This window comes from Python bivittatus, unplaced genomic scaffold (assembly GCF_059951505.1).
Source record: "Python bivittatus isolate LINGU-HERP-01145 unplaced genomic scaffold, Pbiv_v1 ctg000210_np1212, whole genome shotgun sequence".
Lineage (NCBI taxonomy): Eukaryota > Metazoa > Chordata > Lepidosauria > Squamata > Pythonidae > Python > Python bivittatus.
Window position 1 is genome coordinate 5635801 of NW_028277053.1, and position 23270 is coordinate 5659070.

Genomic DNA, 23270 nt, shown 5'->3' on the forward strand with positions numbered 1-23270 from the left:
CTGAACCCTGGCAAGACGGAGTGGCTGTGGGTTGGGGGCTCCTCTGTATACGGAAGTTTACTATCTTTGGTTCTGGATGGGGTGGCACATCTGGGGGTCTTCCTGGACTCATGACTCCTGCTTGAAGAGCAGGTGGCAGTCGTGCCCAGGAGGGCCTTTGCTCAACTACATGTTATGCACCAGTTACACCCTTTCCTGGATCGGGAGTCCCTCCAGTCAGTCACTCATGCCCTAGTCATCTCTTGTATAGAGTACTGCAATGCGCTCTACATGGGGCTACCCTTGAAGAGTATCTGGAGGCTTCAGCTGGCTCAAAATGCGGCCACACGCGGGCAATTTTGGGTGCCCCAAGGATGGCACATGTAACACCTTTGCTGCGGGAACTGCACTGCATGCCAGTTTGCTTCCGGGTCCAATTCAAGGTGTTGATTATCGCCTTTAAAGTCCTACATGGCATGGGAATGGGTTACCTGAGGATCCATCTCACCCCCATTATGTCGACCATTCCCACCTGGTCAAGCAGAGAGGGTATGCCGCGGACCCCGTCAACAAAAGAATGTCAACTGGTGGGGCCCAGAAGGAGAGCCTTCCTTGCCGTGGCACCCACCCTATGGAATACCCTTCCCCCAGAGGTGAGGCAGGCCCCTACTCTCTTGACTTTCTGGAAAGCAGTCAAGACCTGGCTCTGCCAACTTGCAAGGGGTGAGAAAAGGGGCAACCAACCCTGGAGTTGGCTAGTATCTTGAAGACGCTCCCATATGTTAATATCTTTTCAATTACCAGCATCTTGGAAGATATTATTTATATATGTATTTGATTTTATTGTATTTTTATACTGTTTTTATTGTATTTTAATTAATATTTATTTGTTGTCTTTATTGTAAACCACCCAGAGTCACTTCCTTGTGAGATGGGCGGTGTCTACATTCGAAATATAAATAAATAAATTATAACTGCTTATATGGTTAATAAAGCAAAAATGCACAGCATTCCCTTACATATAGTGCAGCCCGTTTTCATGAAAGAGACAGTTTATCCTATTAATTGTGTAAAGAAAATAATGTGGTCATACATGGATATTCAGTTGTATTTGCTGCCTACGACTGCTTGGCACAATTTACTCTAGAATAAGTAATCTTGAAATGAATCCAACACAAGAAGTTTAAAAAATTTAGTCAACCTTTCTCTGTAGCCTGCGGCAAGACTTTCTTAGCCTTGTTTCCAGTCCACAAACTTGGCATCATGGTTTATCTCAGATGTTTTAAGAAAAAAATCATTTTGCACAATAAAGAAACCACTTTCAGGGTAAAACACAGACCAAAGTACACTCCTGACACTGTCAACACAGTCTTGTAGTTGTTCTCTTCTTCTCTGAAAGCAGGGTCAAAAGTCTTAATTGCAGAAGGACCAGAGGCCTCCTTTGAGCTAATGGACTGGAATATTTACAAACCTCCATTCGCCTGACTTTTCCGCCTAACTCGAGAAAGCTGTTTATTAGGCTTTTCTCCTGTGCGAGGAGTGGATGTAATTAAGTTGTCATCTATGTCACGTTCAATTCTACTTCTCTTTGCAGGATGTTCTCGTTCATCCTTAAAAAAACAACAACAAAAAACACCAAATTATACCTTAAACTTTAGTAGCAAACTTTCTGTGTCCATTTTTACTGCTTTCATGGAAAGTGAAATTTCCAATATCCACCTTTTTTCACATTTTTCACTTTATAGGACTTTTGGCAGAATATGTGTCATAAAAGTTAGGGAAAACACACTAAGCTTAATTAATTTATTTAGATTCTTAAATATTTAGACCATATTATTCATTTCAATTTTTTCACTCCTTTTGTATGCCAAAAAAACCCAAAAAGAAAATTAAATAAACCCCAAACCCATAAAAATAAACAGAAAGAAAAAAGAAGCATATGTTCTATACAGAAAAAAATTGCCCAATTTTTAGATAGAAATAGATTTTTAAATGTCAACCACATGGAACAATATTGATCACTTTTTCTATTCCAGCAGTAGAGAGACAGTTCATAGATGGAAAGTGAATATACATTGTTGATCTTAATTGTACTCTGGATATTGCACCGCTTTTCCAAAATCAAAGATATTGTAAATAAGTAAATGTCTATCGTTGTAACCACAGGTCATAACAATACAGCACAGCAGAAAATACAATAAAACAAAAAAAAATTCTGAGTTTAAACAACAAAGCAAACGTAGCAATGTGACTACTAACAGTGGGAAACACATCTGCCAGAAGACAATTAAATTGTTCAAAGTCCAAGCCCTTGAATTCACCTACCATGAACAGTTTGGTCCTGGTCTCATTGTAAATGGAGCAGTGAAGGACACAGTAAATAATGTCCTCCACCTGACCAGCACTACAAGGACAGAGACACTGTTCAACAGGGTGCTTACAAAATCTCCCTTCAAGATATGCCAAAAGCATAGTCTGCAAGTGAAAGGATGTAAAGGCCTTTCTTAGTGGGGCGCTCAGTGGGGCACATGTTAACCAGATACTGGAAGAGGCTCCTATATTTTTTATGATGATGAAACTAAAATGAAAATTTGGATGACTGTACTGCAGTAGCATCTTTACTGGCATGCCTTTCAAAAAGCCCCTAATATTTTCTCTGTTCCAAGAGCCAAATTCTCCCAAAGAGGGTAGGGAATACATTTTAGGGTAGGTCCAGCTGTGTAATGAAAAAAACAAAGTTTAGCAAAGTGGGATTCTTGAAGGCTTTTTAATTTCTTGTGGTGCCCCAACAATGCGAAATGTACTCTAACTGCAATGGAAGGTAACCCTCTCTCCATCCTTAGATAAGCAGCAGGGGTGCCCTTTCTTATGAAGTTGTTTTGGACTCCTTTCAATTGGGCACCATTTATTGGTGATACTGGAAAAGCAGCCACCTATTTTTATCAGTATTTGAGAATCCACTAAAACCTGATGTAATAAACAGAAGTATTGCCTCCAAGCCCCAATCTGATTGAAATCCCCAGGAAAAATATTACTCTCCTAAAACCCAAGTTGACACAATGCCCTGCTGCTTTCCACATCATAGGGTTGGATTGGGAACTGATACACAAGAATTTCCTCAATACATCTCAGTAAAAACTGTGCTACTGCCAGCCATCTAAACACAAAAATGTCCCAGTAACCTTCCATTCTGATCAGGGGTAAGAGGACAGGGAGATCCACCTTTCTGCCCCATGTTACAGGCATACAAGAGAAGGCTGTTGGCTGCAAGAGTGTCATAGTGATTTTACTTCACCTGATTATCAGCAGTATTCCTGCCAGAAACTCTCATATCAAATCCATCTCTAGGGATGTATAAACAAACAGGAATAGCAGAAATAAAAATATGATTAAATAAGTACAACTTGTGGTATGGAAATGGTAAACTAGTTAGAAGGTAATTTATGATAATTTTGTCTTAACTCTACCAATCTGAAGCTATACTATCAAGTATGATCTCATGTTAATTGTCCATGCATACAATTATAGCTTTCAATTTACTGCAACATGAATTAGCAAGGCCCAATCTTTCAATTATTCCAAGTTCATTTAAGACTGTCACTTAAGACATATCATGATCCGAGGGACATCATTTTACCATGACTGTCTATCAGTAACTGTTTCTTTAAGTTCTTGTAAGGTCCTGCTTTTGTCAGCCAAAGACTGTCATAAAATTGAAACTGAAGCTCCTGCTTGTGTCATTTGAGTGGCCTTCTGACATAATTTTAGGGTTTTCATATTGAGCAGCAGATCAGCACTTGCACTTCATTTCATCTTCAGTAAGACAAAAAATACCTACCTTCCTTCCTTCCTTTCGCTTATCAAAGCGGCATCACCAGCATACCTGAGGTTGTGGATGCTTCTCCTAGCAACTTTAATTCAAATTTCCATTTCTTCTAGTCCAGCATATTCTCCATATAAGTTAAATAAACAACAGGAGAATATACATTTTCAGCACACTTCTTTCCCATTCTGAACTGAGTTGTCTCATATACTAACTGCTGCTTCCTGGTCATTGTATAAATTTTCAATAGGCAGAGGAGGTGACACAGTGCACCCATGTTTGACTTCACTTTCCAGAATGTCCAGCTGTGGTTCAGACATCAAACTTTTATGGGTATTTGAGATTTGGGGCTCTCTTTTCTACACATCTTCCACATCTTCTAACATCTTTTCTTTCTCACTTGATATTCTTTGCCATATATTGTGCCCATCTTTACATAATAATTTCCCTTGATTTCTGTAATTTTTAAAAGTTTATCTCTTGTGATCTCTCTGAAGAAAGAATGGCTCAGGCTCTGGCTAAAGAAAAATCAATTAAATATTTTTTTCTTATTCCCTGCTATTTTTTATTTGCCAATCTCTGATCAGATCCAACATTTTACGGATCCTTATGCTGCACTGGCATTTCTGACTGCACAATGACTGACTGTTGCCATTTTGGAAGTCTCACATTGTTGTTGGAAGAGGGTTTTTTTGGTCTTTATCTTGCCAGCATTGCCCTCTGTTGAGTCTAGTTACAAAGCTCCAATATTAACTTTAGTTTTGTTTCTGGTTTCTTAAATAATCAGAGGAGAAAAGGAGGAGGGGGGTGAGGTGGTGAATAAGTTCTCTATAAAAGTCAGTTTTTTCTTGTTTCTCGTTGGTTTTGCTGCGGGGATAAGTATGTTAGTCCTGTATTTTTTTGTGTTTAGAAGTAGTTTTTTTAGACACTGGTAGTGTTAATTTCTTAATATTTTTTGGTACTTAGATATTATCTATACATATACTGATAAATTCAGTGGTTTTAAAGGAGGCCTGTTTGTTATAGATTCTATAAGAAAGTATATTATAATAGATCCTTTTAGATGCTTGGGTTGAAGATACTGAATTGGAATGTGGAAAGGGATGCAAAATATAGAAAGATATTTAAAGTAATAAATAGATATAAAGCTGATGTTATATTTCTACAAGAATCTCATATTAGAGAGGATGAAATATCTTTTTTTGTCTGAAATTGGATGGTCAGGTTTCTCTTGTATTAATGGAAAAAGTTCTAACACAGCTGGAGATATGCTGTTAGTCAGGAAAGAGATTAATGTAGTAACATACATTGATTCACATGGATATTTTATTATTATTAAATTGAGGATATTTAAATTAGATATAGCTTTTGTTAATCTTTATGGGCCTATAAAATGATCCAGAATTATTTCATAAATGCACAGCAAGAATACATAGTGTAGTATTTAGCTATCTGATTCTAAGGAGTGATCTAAATTTTTTGATGGATGCAGAAATGGACAGGAGTACCCCTCCAAAAAAGTATAGTTACAATCAAAACTGGAAAGTATTCCAGGCTTATAAGCAAGTTTCAATTGACAGATGTATGGTGTTCACTTCACCCCCTCATTAGGAATTATACATTTACTTCTTATGCTCATAGAATGTACTTTAGGTTTGTTTTTTTTAAATTTTACCTCCTTTATTCATCCTATTGTTTTATCAGATCATGCTCCTATTACTTTAACCCTTCAGTTTAAAAAGCTTAAGCCAGCCCAGGGAAGGTGGTGTTTTAATACTTCTTTAGTATAAGAAGAGGGAATTTTTACATTATATTACACAACTAACTTCATAATTTTTTAAAATTAATTGTAATTCATCCACCCTTCAGAATGTATGGGATTCTTGTAAGGCTTGTATGCAAGGTTATGCTTCTAACAGAAAGCAAGAAAAAAATCTTGTGCATCAACAGTTAGAAACTCTGGTCAAAGAGATTTATGCAAAAGAGCCCATAGAGCAGGCTTATAAAGCATTTGTGTTAGCCAAGTTACATTTAGGAGATTTCTATGCTGAGAAGGTAGAATGTTCATTGAGTAGATTAAAATTAAAGTATTGGGGGTCTGGTGAAAGACCTGGTAAGTTGCTAGCAACAAAATCAGCAAAGCTTAATTTCTGAAATAGTTACTGAGAATGGCCAGACTGTTTTTGACTCTGCTGCTATTAATCAGTTTTTACTTTTTTATAAGTCTATTTATAGTTTGGTTGAGAAGAGGGATCATCATGAGATTGATCAATTGTTGAGTCAGAAGGACATTCAATTGTTATTGTTAGATAATATTGACATGCTGAAAGCATCTCTTTCATTTCAGGAACTATTAGATTCTATTCAATCATTGTAAAATGGAAAAGCTCCTGGCCCAGATGACTTTTCAGTGGAATGGTATAAGGCGTTTACAGGTCTGTGGGCTCCTGTGCTTTTGGAGGTATATAATAAATCTTTTAAGGATGGTAAACTGCCATCATTCTATATATAAGACTGAGTTTAAAACCAAGTAAGGATCCTAAATGTTTATTAAATTTATATGCCACTCATCTCCCCCATCTATGTTGTGCCAATTATAGACTTCATTAATTAATGTGGATACCAAGATTTTAACTACCATACTAGCTAGACTCATACAGAAGGTCTTACAGATATAATTCATCCCTCCCAGACTGGGTTTATCAAAAATTATCAGGCATCTGATGATTTATGGTTACTAATTGATATCATGGATACACCCAAGGATAGAATGGACTCTGCAGTATTAGTATCTTTAAATGCAGGAAAAGAAATCCTTTGATTTGCTTTGGATTAAATTCTTAAAGCAAGTGATGATTAGATGTGGTTTACCACGAGATTTTGCCCAGTGGATTGAGATTTGTTATCTGCAACTATGTGCCAGAGTTATAACACACTGAATGATTTCAGATTCTTTCCAGTTACAATGTGATACATGGCAGGGCTGCCCACTTTCTCCCTTGCTATTTAATTTGATTCTTGAACCTTTTTAACCACCATGGGTAAGGCAATATTTATATATTAAGGGTATTATATTGGCAGGATGTGATTATAAATTATTTCTGTATGCTGATGATATTATGGCAATTTTGGACTGGTATTCTGTTTCTTTGCCTAGCTTTATAACGGTTGTGCAGTATTTTGGAATGTATTCTGGTTATAAGATAAATTGAGATAAATCTTGTTTACTTCCCCTGGGCTCTAATATATCAATACAGTTATGTAAAGAGATGGGTTTTGTGATTATATCAAGTATTTGGGGCTTTACATACCCAAAAGTATTTCTAAATAAATAAATGTACTGAAATTTTTAGAAATGGTTGAACTGGATATTATTAGATGGCTTAAAATTCCTTTAAGCTTGTGGGGCAAAGTTAATGTTATTAAAATGAATATTGTTCCTCATTTGATTTATGTTCTTAGAGGTATTCCCATGTTAATATCAAATAAATATTTCGTTTTGATTGATAAGTTGTTTAGGAAATTTATTTCAGATAGTGGATCACCAAAGTTTAAACTGAATTTACCATTTGATGAAGGTGGTTTTAATCTACCTGATTTGCAAAATACCATTGGGCCAATATTTTATCAGCCATGTCTTGATGGAATGAAAATATAATGAAGTATTATTCTTTATGGGCTAAGTTGAAAAGTTATTATCTATTTCCTTTGTGATCATGGTAAGTGTTTAAAACAACATATAGAAGAAAAGGTGTTTTATTTGCAGGTGTACAAGTGGTGAGAAATCTTTGGGCCAAATTGGGATGTAAACTGAGTTTTCATAACAAGACTTATTAATATCTAACTCTCTGGAAAAATTCTACTTTGAAAACTGGTGATAAATCATTTTATTGGAAAACTTGGATGGACGCTGGGATATGAATTTAAATCAACTACTATTTAATAACTATTTTAAGGATTTTTCCGAACTTCAAATTGAATTTGGTCTTTCCAATTTCCAACAGTTGAGGTACCTCCAGCTTAAGTATGTTCTAATGGATCAATATGGACCAGATGCTTTGGCTGCCTCAAAGGCACCTAAGTTGCTCCCTTACTTGATGGAATCCATGACAGAAATACAACCTGTAACATATTTCTATCAAAAGCTCAAGAATATTTTTATAGTGGACATTTCTGGGATATTTCAAACATGGACTAAAGAACTGCAATTTCAGATAAAGCCACATCAACAGCTTTGCATCCTTAGGTATCTACAGTTTTGAGATTAACGTTGATTCATCAAAAAAACATATTTAGAGTGTACTAGACTCCCCAAAAATGCATTTGAAAAGATGGACATCAGATTTCCTATGCTGGATGTATAAAAATATTTGAGGGTTCACTGACCCATATGATATGTGTGTGTAATCATTTAGCATCTTTGGTGATAGTGTATTAATGTAATATTAATAGATTTATTGGAACATCTTTAAATGTTAAAGATGTTAATGTAATGTTGAATTATATACCAAAGTTTTGGAATTTGACTGTTTATCAGGAATTGTGGTTGCATCGAGCAAAAAGAACTATATTAAGAAATTGCAATAGTGATATTATTCCAGATGCCAAGGAATGGCTGTCAGAAATATGTGATTTATCTGTTTTGGAAAAACCAATATTCTCTACTAATCAAAAAATGAAGCAATACAATCTCTCCTCACTAAGTGAACATGTGAGAGAGAGAGAGACATGCTGCGAAGATCACTGGTTGCTGCCGCCTCATTTAGATAAAATTCTCTCATGCAGCTATGCCAGTGTTACTCTCACTGTGGTGTGTGTTGTTGTCAGGTGCACAAAATTTGGTTGTAAGTGCATATATTGGTTGGAAAATGATTCTTTTAAAAAATTACCATCCTATTTGTGAATGGTCGCTAAACAAGGTAGCTGCTAAATGAGGAGTGGTTGTATTTGTTATGCTGGCAGAGATTCTGTGATATTTTACAATAATATCTTGCATTGTTCATATTATAGTAGTGAATGTCAGGTTCGGTCAGCACGGGGCTTTGGGGAAGCTCGCAGCCAGACCACGCGAACTCCACCGGCGGCAGCTAGCGAGGGAAAGAGGAACTGAAAGCGCCGCTAATTAACGTGCCACCTGCGCCCAGCCAAACAGGAAAACCGCAGCGGAAGTTTTAACTCTACACTGATAACGGCGCGAGCCAACAATGAACGGGGCCGCAGGCAGCGAAACAAGATCGCTGCGCAACACAGAAACCTTGGGCTTGCACGTAACGGGGGGGGACCAACCCAAGCCGGAGGGGGACTGTCAATCAAGGACAATGGACCCTGACCGAACCTGCCATCATGGACAATTAAGAGGGATTATTGGGGGGCCGATAATCCGCAACGGTAACGCGATCGCGGGGCGAAAAAGCACGGGAAGGGGGGAATATAACGAGTGATGCAATTGTACGAAGCCAGTCCTGGCTTTGCTTGTGACTGCTACGTTACGCATGAGTAAACCTCTTTTGTGAACCACATGTGTCATGGGAGTTTCTCTGTCGAACGGGGCAAACCTTACAGTGAATTCATTGGCAAGCCAGTGACTATTGATAAGTATAAAATGTAAGATAGATTTTTTTCCTCTTCCCCCCCCAGTTTGTATTTTTAGTTTGTACTATTAATTTTTTTCAATTTTTTTCTTCAAGATTGTTTTGTTAAAAAAAATAAAGATAGTATTTAAAAAATAATAATCTCTTGTCCTTTGCATTTGATCCTCTATATCTTTGCACTGATCATATAGGAATCCTTGCCTCTTTTTTGCTCTTCTCCAAAACTCAGTGTTTAGTTGAGCAAATTTTCCTCAGGTTCTGTTGCCTTTTGCTTCCTATCTTCCTTCACCCATTTTGAAGATATCAGCAAACACTCATTTTGCCTTCTGTTTTTTTTGAGATTAAAGAATTATATAGTTGGAAGGAACCTTCCATTCTATTCACCTCTGTTGGAACCTTCCATTCATTTAGTCCAGTGGTCATTTACTCCAGTGAAGGAGGCAACCTATTCCATTGGTTGATAGCTCTCACTATCAGGATATGCAACCTACTCTCTAACCTGAATCTACTTTCCTTTTAACAGCCCAATGATTCTGATTCTGTCTTCCAGGACATCAGAGAACAAGCAGGTCCACTCTCTCCTTCATATGTCAAATGAACATCTAGTTTTGTTTTTGCTTCGAACAGAGTTCCATTTTAATTTGCAGAGTGTATAGTCAATCTGATATCAACATGTCTATCAGTATGTCTGTGTATAGTCTTCTCTTAGATTGCTGGAAGAAGATATTTGATATAAACCATTTGAGTTTCTTGATAGAAGTCTATTAATCTATCATCTTAACTTCATTCACAGTAGCCAAATGTTCTCATTATTCCAGATGCCAGTTTACTTCCAACTTTAGCATCTGAGTCTCCTATAATTAATATGTCTTTTTTTAGTGTTGCTTCAACAAGGTGTTGCAAGTCACCCTAGAACTGTCCCACTTCCACTTCCTCTACATCTGTCATTAGAGCATAGACTTGAATCAGCATAATATAGATTGGCTTGCCTTTGCATTTGAACTGAGATCATTCTATCATTTGGAGGCTTATAATTGAGCACTGATTTTGCTACCATTTTGTTAATAATGATGGCTACTCCATTTCTTCTATTATTTTTTCTTGTCCTATTAGATCTGATATTTTTGATGTGATGTGACTCAGTGAAGGCCATTTCAGTTCATCAATTACCAGAATGTCAATGTTCAATCTTGACATGTCTGCTCTGATGTCAAGTTTGCCTTGGTTGATGGTTTTGACATTCCACATGCACATGTTTTAGTAGCATCAAACTTTCTTTCTGCCTGTGGCCACATCAGCAGCTGGATCTCCTTTTGGCTTTAATCCAGCCACAACAGAGCCAGGGTGATACAGTAATTAAGGTGTTGGGGTAGGAGCAGGGAGAGCCAGGTTCTAGTCCACATCCTTAACCACAGAAGCTCACTGGATGACTTTCAGATGGTAACTGGGATTCCTGCCCTGGGCAGGGGGTTGAACTATAAGATCTCCAAGGTCCCTTCCAACCCTATGATTCTATGACTCTCTCTCAACCCAATCTACTTAATATACAACTGCCTCAAGCTCCTGAATGAAAGGCAGGACACAAATTTTCTAATGAATAAATCATAATTTATTTATTATTTATTTGGCAAATTATTTGCAGGACCGCTCTTTGCAATCATGTCTATCAGTGTTATCAGATCTGACAAGAGAAGCATGGTAGGGATCCTGTCCATTAAAGAGACCCAGGAAGAAAACCTTTTCTGTTGCAGCACCTGCCCTGGGGAACATAATCTCCCTCGAATTTCCATTGGCCCTGACCTTGTTGGCATTCCACAAGGGGTGGAGATGGGGGTATTCCCAGGCTTGGGGGGTCAGAGCGTTTGCTGGAGCTTGTGAATTAGTTTTATTGAAATATTTGTATTGTATTTGTATTGATTATTTTGTTGAGAGTCAGGCGGCATACAAGCTTAATAAATCAATTGTTATTATTAATTATTTTTGTAACTGTTTGGGTTAATTTTTTTGTATTTTGCTATTTTTATCACAACCTGATTGTTGTAAGCTGCCCAGAGTGGTGTGGCATCCAAACTGAATAAAATAAAATAAAACTGAGAGTTGGGGGGTTTTTTTGTTTTTATCTTGGCTGCCTATTGTATATTTATTTTGTATTTTTTTTGCTGTTGTTTGCTGGTCTCCTATTGTTGTTAGCTGCCCATCTTGTTTGAGATGAGTGGCCACATAAATTGAATGAATGAATGAATGAATGAATGAATGAATGAATGAATGAATGAATGAATGAATGAATGAATGATCATAAGCATCAGTGATACTTCTGCTCTTTTCCCAATAGTTCACTGCATATCTTCCAACCTGGGGCAGGGGGCTGTTCTTCTAGTATCATGTTGACACTGTCCTGGTTGTGAATGTCCACAACCCACTGGAGCTTCTTGCCATTTCCTTCTCAGATGGATCGTATTCATCTAGACCTGCCTGTCATAGATGACCCTTCTGGGAGTGTATACTCCAACGGTATACTTCACAGTGTCACTAGGAGGCACAAGCCTCTTCAACAGTACAAGGCAACAATCCAAGAAAGGAAATTACACCTTACACACACACACACACACACACACTTCTACTGCCCATAATGACACTCCAAATACCTCAATTTCAAATAATTAGATAGTAGAGGACCCTTTAGGTCTGTTCCTTCTAGTTCTGGTAGCAAACAATACAAGCTGCACCATCTACTCCTAAATAGGCCTCAAAGCAGAGTGGCAAACAATTCAGCAACACTGCAGGAGCCATCAAAAGTTTTGTTAGTTAGTTCACAACCAAGATTTATTATCCCAGTGTCAATCCCTGTAGAAATTGCCTGCAACACTGGTGGCTTCCCTACTTTTTCCTCATCCAATCTACCTTTATAACAGCCTCTAAACTGTTTAGAGGATTACTATCTCTTCAACAGTCTCCTCTGCCTTGCCTCTCTTTCCATAAGGAATTGACTGGTTTGAGTATCTAATGAAAAGAGCGCAGCACTGACAAGTTCAGTATCCTAGTTCCATCCATATCAGAGCTGGAAGCTGCCATTCCAGCTACTGACTCCAAATTCCTCTTCGGTGCAGGAATCCAAACTTAAGCATCCCTGACAGGTGGCTAAGTACATCCAGTGAAGGTGGGAACATCTCTCTAGGTAATTAGTTCCATTATCAAACTGTTCTTACTATTAGGAAAAACTTCCTAAGATTCAACTGGAATCTGCCTTCCAGCAGCGTAAATATATTGTAGCCTCTATATTGGAAAGATAAGAGAATAGATTTTGATCTTCTTTCTGGTGTTTGAAGAATATGATCATATCCATTTCAGTCATCTTTTTCAAGGCTAAACATAAACAGCAATTTCAGTCTCTCTTCACAGAACTTAATCTTATCATCTTCACTGCCCTACATTTCACCTGTTCCAGTTTCTATGAATCCTTCTTAAAGTACTATATCCAAAATTGGAGCTGGGGTTTGACTAAGATAGAATAAATTGGAATAATTATTCCTGTGATTTGGAAATTATACATACAACACAACCTAAAATCGAATTTGCCTTTTTTATAACCATATTTAGTTTGCAATTAACTATCACTGCACAATCTTTTTTACAGCCTGGTATTCGCCCATTCTGTATGTGTGCATTGATTCCTGTTTCCTAAACAGATTAACTTTATATTTTTTCCTGTTAATTTCATTTTGTTAATTTCACTTTACTTTTCTATCAAGATAATTTTGAATTTTGTTTTCTGTAGTATTAGCTACTGTGTTTTATCTTGTTTCATCTGCAAACTAGACAAGCACTTCTTCCACTTTTTCAGCCAATTCATTAACAGAAATGCTAAAGACTACAAAACTGAACCTTGTGGCACCCCACTTGATACCTGGCTCACACTATTTATGAGTACAATTTTCAAGCCAGCTATGAAATTGTTATGCCATCCACTCCCAATTTAACTTGCTAATTGGAATGTCATGGAGTACTTTATCAAATGCCTGCCTGAAATCAATATCTTGCTCTTATATTATTTCCACAATATATGAAGAAAATTACCTGATCCAAATAAGATATAAATTTTAGATTAGAAGAACAATTCCATGTTGACTTACAATAATTACTGCATCGTTTTCAGCTTACAAACTGATCTCTAGAGTCTTTCCAGATATTGATGTCAGATTGAGTGGCCTCTATTTCCTCCATTTTCTACCTTTATGAAGAGAAGGCTGTCCCCTCCAGCCAGGTCTTCTTGTTCCTCTTCTCATGCCATTTTCTATGGTGCTATGTGTATTTGAGTTTAAGAATTCAAAGTCATTGATTCAAACCCAGTTTAATTATGTACTTTTCCTTAGTGATCTATTCTTTTCCACCTGCAATAATAATTTATGTAATTTGCAGTTGTGGTTTCTCTTTTCACAAGCACTCTCACCTATCTTGGGCTCCTTTCTCCATTAGCTTCTTTTGACATGGACCCCTACTTATAATTGCTCTAAGTTTATTAAAATTATTTTTTAAAATCAGGATATGCATTCAATTGCATTTGGCTTTAATTTCCCTTAAGATCGGGAGCTGCAACATTATGTGGTCACTTTCCTCCAACGTTCCTGCTACTTTGGAAAGTCCAAAATTTCCTGCAAAGGTTTTGTTTGGTAGAAGTAATCATCCAAGAGATATCTGAGATCTTTTCATGGACAGAATGAATGGGAAGACTACCTAAATCACAGACTCTTGAGCTTCCTTTCAAGATCTTCAAAATTTAATGAATTTGCTAAGCTTTGCAGTATCATTTCTTCCCCAATAGATTAACAGATAATTGGAAGTTATCCTGTCACATCCTTGTTCCTTGCTCCTATGAGTTAACATACTGCACAAGTTGATGGATCAGTCAGCATACATTAATTTCAATTCCTTGTGCTAATGAGCCACTAATTATGATGACTCTGCAACTGCCAGATCCATTGTCCTATTTCCCTCTTCTGTAGTGTCTCTTTTTTTTCCCCTTAAAGGCTCAGTTTTTTCTGAAAGGTCCTCAAAGCTGTTTCCCAGCAATCCAGAATACTGTCTATATTTTTTGCTTCTTGTTGCACTGTGAGCTTGCTCCTTAGTTTGTCTTCCTTATGGATAACTGCTTTTCCTGCTTCTCTTGTTGCATCTTTTTTGATCTGATAAATCTTTTCCTCTCTCCAGTCCACTCACTGCTCCAATGACCTTTTCTTCAAGCATCAGGACAATGGTGCAGATACAATTACAATGCTTACGTGCTGCAAGCATTATAAATCATGACTGCAGAGTTCCTTACATTTGTCTTCACGTTTGTTTCACCAGTGCATTTCTTTTATTCCTTTTTGTTCCCTAGGCTGGCTTTTAGATTAGCCAAGTATTCACTGCTCTCGTAAAAGGAAAAATTCAGAACTTATACAATTCAGCTGGACTGGATGAGTCAGGTAGGTTTGGATCTGGGAGGATCTTCATGTAATGCCTTAAGAGACAGTTTAGAAAATAACAAGAGCAAAATACACTCTGATGATAGTAAGGGCTAGACCACCAGCATGCATTATACTGAACCCACACTGGCTACCAACCTATTTCTGGACAAAATGATGATGCTGACATTACAGCCCGAAATCATTAGGGACAGGCTATTTACAAGACTGTCCACAGAACTTAAGAACCCAGTATCTCTTCAAAGCTTCTGTTTCTGACCTACTAGGAGGCATTAGTCTGGCAAGAACTAGAGTTAGAACTTTTTCAGCAGTGGCCTTAAGTCTTTGAAATGCTTTGGAAAACTACTGCTGCCTTTAGACAGATTCATGTCTTTCATGAATGTGTTCAGGCTGATAGGTTTACAATTGATTTTATTTCAAATGTTTTAATGATTACTATTTAAATGTTTGCTTTTGTAAGCCACCTTGGGAGATATATTATGCAGATTAACACAATCATTTCAAAGTATAACAGTGATTCCTGAATATTTACCTTTGGGGTGCTTCCTTTAATGAACTTTTTAATTGAAGATAGTAAGCCAGTTTCATTTTTCTGAAGTTTTCCTCCACCAACAGATATGCTCTCCTCCACCTCTGAGTATTTCCTCTTTACTCTCAATGCACGTTGTGTGTGATTTTGATTTGACTGCTGAGAGGCTTTCCGCGTTCTCAGCCTCATTTTTGATGGTATCACATGTAAAACTATGTAAGACAACAAGAACAGAAAATACATTAAGTTTTAAAAGTACTGATCTTCTAATATAACAACAGCACTTAGTTAAAAATAGAAGTTAAGAGTTTATTCTGCAATCAATGTAAACAGTTATCTGTATAACTGGATTCTAGCTACTCAAAAAACTAAGGCTGGTGTCTAGGAATTTGAAAAATGAGGCCATTGTTTAGAAACCTTTCATTTACTTTCTTACACAATCAGTCCTAAGAACAAAACAGGAGAACTCAATGAATCAGCCAGGCAGTTTATAATTCAGGTAAATCATACATTCAAAGCAAACAGCAGCACATGGAGCCCTTTACTCCCAAACATGCCTTTCTGCTTTCCATTCATGCATGCTTTTCTGAAAACAGTCTTCCAGGATAAGCAGCTGCTAAAGGAAAAACATCTAACATTTGACACAGCTTTAGTGGAAGCAAGTCCCTATCCCACTTACTTCGGTCAGATACATCAGGCATGTAGGAAACTGCCTTGTATCAACACTGACTGGCAAAAGCTCTCCAGGATTTCAGGTAGGAATTATGTGTGATGTCTGAATGTAGGACTATGTGAGATGTCACAGTCTGAATCCAGGATGTTCTGCATGCAAAACAGGTTCTCTGCCTGGAAAAAGGGCAACCATATCCCAGATTTACAACCCAATGGTATCATAGCTGTGTCCATTCTGCAGCATTTCTGCCCTGTGTTGGAGATATTGCCCTGTACAGGAATTATATCTGTGGGAATGCAAAGATTTCTGCTATCATGAGATGGAGCTAGAAAAGTAGAATATAACACTTAACCATAGTTGAGAAGTTACACACAAGTAGTACATGTATTGGCAAATCAACTCCGTAAGAGCACAGCACAAAGAAAACACAATTCAAACACTAAATAGAGGTAGACCTGTAGAGTCCTTGGGGTTCTCTGAGCTTGGTTCTTTTCTTGCAAGGACTCCACAGTTCAACCCTGAGCTACACATATTCATCTCTATTGGTACAGGTAGACTTTGCTTATCGACTGCCTCGTGCAGCAACCGTTCAAAGTTACAATGGTGCTAAAAAAAATGACTTTGCGACCAAGGCAGAAATTTATGATCTTCACAGCATTTCTCAGTCATGTGCTCACCATTACAGTCATTTAGTACACATAGTCCTGTGCCTGACCCATTTTTTTCTCCCCCCTCACACAGCAGAAAGATTGGAGTAAGTAGGCATACAATGGGGAATGCACACAGAAAGGAGTGCCCAGGCGCCAGCTGTTTGCCTAGTGTGCTCAGAGCTGGGAGTCACAAGGGTGTGTGTACCTGTTTATTCCTTTGTAATCCCTTCCTCTCCAATCTCTCCACTCTGCAAGGGGGGGGACATGTCAGCACAAGAGAGATTGCCTAAAGAGATCACTTGTTTAGGCAACCTCTCCCGCGCCTGATCCATTTTTATCCCCAACTCTACATTTTAGGATATAGGTAGCCCTCGACGTACGACCACTCATTCAGCAATTGTTCAAAAATGCAATGGCGCTGAATGAGGGGGACTGATGACTGCTCCATGAAACTGTGGCTGTTGCAGCAACCTTGTGGGCTCATGATTATGATGTTGCAGTGAGCTGTGGTGATATGATCACCATTTGCGACCCTCTCTGCAGGCTTCCCACAAGCAAAGTCAATGGGGAAGCCAGCAAGGAAGGTTGCAAGTCTCTCCCGCTCCCATTTACAGATTAATCTTGAGAATCTTCCCACATCAGTGTAAGACTACTGCTCTGTAATTTACTAGATCTTCCTTTGCCCTCTTTTTATAGACAGAAACAACACTTGCTGTCTTCCAGTCATCTGACATTTCAAGAGTTCCTCAAGATTTCACATGACTACACTGCTTAGCAATGGCAATCCTGGCAGTCCCGATTACCATCATAACCCCAGGACTGTGTGGGTCATTAAGTGGGAAGAAGCAAGAGTCTCAGGCAAGGAACATGGGTGGTGGGGTGCATGGGTGCCGCAGGGGTGCTGCGGGTGGGTGCTGGAGAGCATGGGTAGGCCAGCAAGGACCGCAGGCGGGCACTGGGAAGCCGGGGTAGGCTGGCAAGGGCCATGTGCGGGCACTAGGGAGCGTGAGTTGGTGGAGGCTGCGGATGAGCTGGGGGATGCTGCAGGCAGACGCATGCTACGGAGTGTGGGCGGGGAAGTGTTACAGAATGAGATCCCTGAGATTGTGTACTCTGTTAGTGGGACTCCTCAGGTGAAAAAGCGACAAGACCAACTTGCAACCTTCCCTGCTGGCTTTCCCGTTGACTTTGCTTGTGGGAAGCCAGCAGACAAGGTCACAAATGATTATCACATGACCACAGTCCACTGTGATGTTGTCATTGCAAGCCCATGAGGACGCTGTGACAGCTACAACTTCATGGACCAGTTGTAAGCCCCCCCCTTGTTCAGCACCATTGTGTTTTTGAACAATTGAATGAGTGGTCATAAGTTGAGGGCTACCTGTATCCTAAAATGTAGAGTTGGAAGGGATCTCAAAGAGTAGGAAGGGACCTCCAACCCCTGCTTTGTGTAGGACTTGCAAAAGCATTTTGGACAGATGGCTGTCCAGCCTTCACTGGAACATAACACCTAATGCGGAAGCTTGTTCTACTAGCTGGCAACTTTTACTATCAGGAAATTCCTCATATCTAACCTGAATCTACTGCCTTGCATTTTCAACCCACTGGTCCTGATCCTGCCCTCCAAGGTGACAAGAGATAAGTCCCCTCCCTCTTTCAAATACTGGTGTTCTGATTAAAGAAAAGCACTGCCATGTAAGAGTCCAAAGTGAAATGGGGAAAAAGTAGCTCTGTTTCACAGTAAATATTTCTTTAATTTAACACATTCATGTTTAATATACTGTGATACTTTTCATTTATGATTCACTAGAGACTTTTTCTATCAATGTATGAAAAGACTTCAGCCTTTGGGCTCATAAACCAGTTTTACTGAAGGCCTTGTGACTCTAAATCTGAAATCTGGGATTAAATAATACTCTATTTTTTAATTTCCTTTTCACAGTAATAGAAAATGAAAATGAAGAAATATGAAATATGCCATTTTATTCAAGCAATTATTAGAATGTTTAAAACATTTAAGAATAAAGTTTAATTTATCAATACTTTCTTCAGTATCGTCTAAAATATACTTATGTGGAATATCTGAAATATGTAATTTAATAATAATAACTTATTAAATTTATATGACACCTGACTCCCCATGACTCTTAATATCTATTTTAATCTAATATTAATATCTATTTAGTATAGTTCCATAGGAAATGAAAATACAAAGCCACCAGGTTCAGTTGAGTTTTGCCCCTTATTTATAAATCACAAAAATATACTGAATTACAATACATTCCTATGACTGCTTAAACTCTACTGAGAAATAAGCTTCAGTGAATTCACCTAGTTATTTCCAGCTAAGTGTGTAAAAGACAGCCAAGAGGAATTGTCACATACAGACAGTCCTCAGTTAATGACCACTTGTTCAGTGACCATTCAAAGATATGACAATGCTGAACAAGGGTGCTTATGACCAGTACACAAAGTTCCGGCCATCACAGCATCCCCACAGTCATGTGATTGTGATTCTGGTGCTTGGCAACCAGCTCACACTTATAATGGTTGCAGCATCCCGCGGTCACGTGATCGCCATTTGCAACCTTCCCTGCCAGCTTCCTACAAGCAAAGCCAACAGGGAAGCCAGCAGGTAAGTCACATGTCGCTCCCCCTCCCGTTGCTTTTTCTCCCAAGGAGCCCTGCTATGAAGTATGAGATCCCAGAGAACTTGTATTCTGTAGCACACAACTGCATGCCCCCAGCCTGGCTATGCTAGCACAGGGCCCCAGCACCCACTCCGTGCCTGCCCGCCCATCCTCTGTAGCACTTACCTGCTCTGCCCTTGCGCTGCATTGTTGCACTCACCCTCTGCCCACACTCCATAGCGCCCACCTGCCTGCCAGCCTGCTTGCAGGCCGCCTAAGAAAAGGCTTGTCATGACTGGGATTTGCAACTTCCTGCTGGCTTCCCCACTGACTTTGCTTGTTGGAGGCTAGCAGGAAATCACAAGCTGCGGTCATGTGAGGTCCTCACTTAATGAACTGTCATCCTCATTTAACAATGGCAATGGAGACTGCCAGGATTGCTGTCGCTAAGTGATGCAGTCATATGATATTGCGCTTGTGACCCCATTGCTTAACGACAGAAATTCCAATTCCCATTACCATCATTAAGCGAGGACTACCTGTACTCAAGTCTACTGTTTATGAAGTAACATACAGATAATCCTCAGGTTACGAAGGCAATTGGGACAGGGATTGTTGTCACTAAGTGATGTAGTCATAAAGCACAATGTCATGTGACTGCATTGCTTAGTGATGGCAATCCTGGCAGTCCTGGTTGCCGTTGTAACCCCAAGGCATGCAGGTTGTTAAACAGAAGCAGTGGGAATCCCAAGTAAGGAGTATGAGGGTGCCACAGGGGGTTCCAGGAGGCTGAAGGGAGTGCTTGGGAGGCCCAGTGCAGGCCGCATGTGAATCAAGGCCAAGGAGGGCTTGGGAGGCCTAGCACAGGCTGCACATGAGTTGAGGGAGACCAGGGAGGGTCTGGGAGGGCCAGTGGAGGCTGGGTGTGTGTGCATGTGTGTGCTGCAGGTGGGAGCGATTTACCAGAGCAACTTGCAATCTTCCCTGCCAGCTTCCCCATTGACTCTGCTTGTGGGAAGCCAGCAGGAAGGTTGCAAAGAGGGATCAAGTGACTGTGGCTCCCTGTGACATTGTAACTGCAAACCGGGTACCCAAGTGCCCAGATTGCAATCACGTGACCATGGGGTTGCTCCGATGGCCAGAACTTCCGGGACCAGTCACACATCCATTTTTTCTTCCGGGACCATCCAGTTAGGATTCTGGTAACAGCTGTTCCCAAAGATATTAAGCTCTATGAATGTATAATCCATGGCACTGGACATACAGAAGCTTATTTTAGGAAGTCACTTTCATTTTGTTAAAAAGCTAGTGTAGTCTAGCCAGATTTCTACACATTTCCTATAGGTGCCCTTAAAGACTTCTGGGGAAAGTCATGACCCCAAATAATTATACTGGCATTTTTGAATTGCCCATTTCAAGCATTTGTGTTTTCTTAAAGATACCAGGAAGTAACTGTATGCTTTTAAAAAATTTAAATGACTAGTTCTTTTGTGGTTTCTAAACATTTATATGAACAGCTGTCGTTTTTTTAACCTCATGTTCTTTTAATGGTTCATGATTGTGTTTCCTATTATTTTCCAGTTAGTAATCACCATTTTTTAAATATCACTCTACAACCAAGCATAAGAGGAAAAGATGCTACTCCAATAAATTACAGAATCCAAGAACTGGAAGGGCCATGGAGTCCACCCTCTGCTCTGCACTGGAATCCAAATTAAAAGCCTCCCCAACTACTCTGAGACCCCTTGGAGTATTCTATACCTTCCTCTTGGAGCATTTTTGTTGGACAGCCACTCCTGGGAAGAGTTTAAACAGTGTTACATTTTCTCCATTTCTATACTATTATCATAATCGCAGAAGGACAGAAGCTAAAGGTTTTGGCAATAGTCTTGTAGCCCTTTCTAGCCTTGTGAGTATCAAAACCCTTGTTCTGAGGTCCACAGAAAACTCTTTTCATTGGGGCATTATTCACTTGCACAAATCTGCCACAAGGAAGGGTCCACCAAACTCATACCCGATTTTCATCTCACAGATTGGAACTTCTAATTCAAATGACACCCTTGAGAGCCAATTATCCTAGGGCTTCACCTTTTTTTCTAATACAACAAATGTGTTCAATGAAGACTGACTAGGTATACTGTTTTGAGTCTTGCCTATTTAATCAAAATCTCTTAGAGGAAGCTCTGATAACAATGTAGGCTAAAGTACTGCAGGGTTTTAGATAGTTCTAAAGAGTTTAGAAACTTTCACAACTGTGTATCCTGCTTTTAATTTGTTTCTTAACTGAATAATTTTCATTTGTATCTATTACACTTGATTGTTTTTAGCAGACTTCTTTAGCTTATCAAGTTCATTTTGATTTTTTTCTTTCTAAGTTTCTTTCTAACTTTTCTTTCTATCCACTTGATTTTGCTCCATCTGCAAACTGATAAGCATTCACTGCTTCCATCTCCTCATCCATTACTACTGAAAACCGAAGGACCCAGGACTGAACCATATGACCCTCTTGACAGTATGACAAAGAATATAGATGAGCAACTGACCTCTTCATGATCTGCTCTACAATCTTCACAGGAATTTATGACCCTGATCTGTTGTCCCTCACTTTTTTTAATTTATGAAGGTAGTGGCATCATTTGCTGCCTCTAGGCAGGAGGGCTACATACACTATCTTCTATGGGATCCTATCCTAACCAGATGCTGCAAGGGTACCTCCTGGTATAATCCTGCTCTTGCAGACTTCCAGAATGGTTGGCTATATTTTCATGAGCAAAGAAGACTGAAATCCAAACCCTAATATTAAGTCTATTCTACTTAAAACACATGTTAAGAATATAAGAGCCTTTCTTCTTTTAAACCAAAGAAAACCAAAAAATAAGTTCAGACCACTGAAGTCTCATCTTGTAAATGACAATCTATTTAAATTAACAATCAATCAATCAATATCTCTGTAATTTATATTATTATTATATACACACATACATACATACTGCCTGACTCCCACCAACTCTGGGTGTTTCACTGACAAAGCCATGCTTATTTCCATGGGGCAAAAAGGCAGCCTCAATATCTCTTTAAGTACAGAGTGTCCACTAGAGGCAGATATCTGCTGTTCAAATTCAGAAGAGATAGTACAATGTTAGCGGGTGGGGAGAGGAGAGAAAAAAACAAGAAACAGGCAATCCCAGCAATTAAACTTCTGCATTTTTAGAAAAACAAAGAATCCTGTCACATCTTAAAAACTCAGATTCATTATGATTATCTTCCATGAACTACAACTCATTCATCTGTTGCCAAAGTATAGCCCACCACTGGGATAGTACATACATGCACAGACACAAGCACATAGAGAAACAAAATATTGTTGGGGCGGGGGGGAACCATGAAATGCAGGAGTACATCATATCTGTATGAAATGTATGTAAGTCAGGAATAGTGTCCATTTACAAAAACAGTAATTACAAATAGCTATTTTAGCGTAGGCTTTCACGGCCAGTTATCTGTTGGGCAGTGTTGGGCTTCAGGGTTTAGTGTACATGGTCTAGGCAGGTCAACATCAGGAAATCTGTTGTCTAGACCACAATCACTGAACCCTGAAGCCCAACACTATCCTACATTAAATATTATTTAATATTCAATACATAACATGCCCCTCCATTCTTAAATGGAGCCCCAGAGACCCATTAAAGGTAGCTATCAAATTGAATTTTAAATAGGACCAATGGGGAAGTTTATTAAACACACAGGAAGCAATTATATGACAACACTGTATTTGAAGGGGACTCTGAAGGCCACATATGCCCCTCTCAAACAGAGAGCTCTGGAATAAAACTCACAGAAGAAAAGTAAAACAGCACCAACATCAAGTAATGGGCTTTACTTGAAGATAAAAAACTATCCTCAAGTTGATAAGGTTTTGCTTATCAATTATGG

General features: G+C 38.9%; 1 protein-coding gene across 2 annotated transcripts in view; it reads right to left on the reverse strand.

Moving 5' to 3' along the window:
• Positions 1-23270, reverse strand: part of CTDSPL2 (CTD small phosphatase like 2) — a 47753-nt gene that overhangs the window by 14304 nt on the left and 10179 nt on the right. For both annotated transcript variants that reach the window (XM_088139269.1, XM_088139270.1), the window contains exons 3-4: positions 15388-15596; positions 1451-1589 (exon numbers count right to left, since the gene is read on the reverse strand). In XM_088139269.1, the coding sequence (XP_087995395.1) occupies positions 1451-1589; positions 15388-15573 (325 nt within the window). In that variant the 5' untranslated portion in view covers positions 15574-15596. The remainder of the gene's footprint in view (positions 1-1450; positions 1590-15387; positions 15597-23270) is intronic.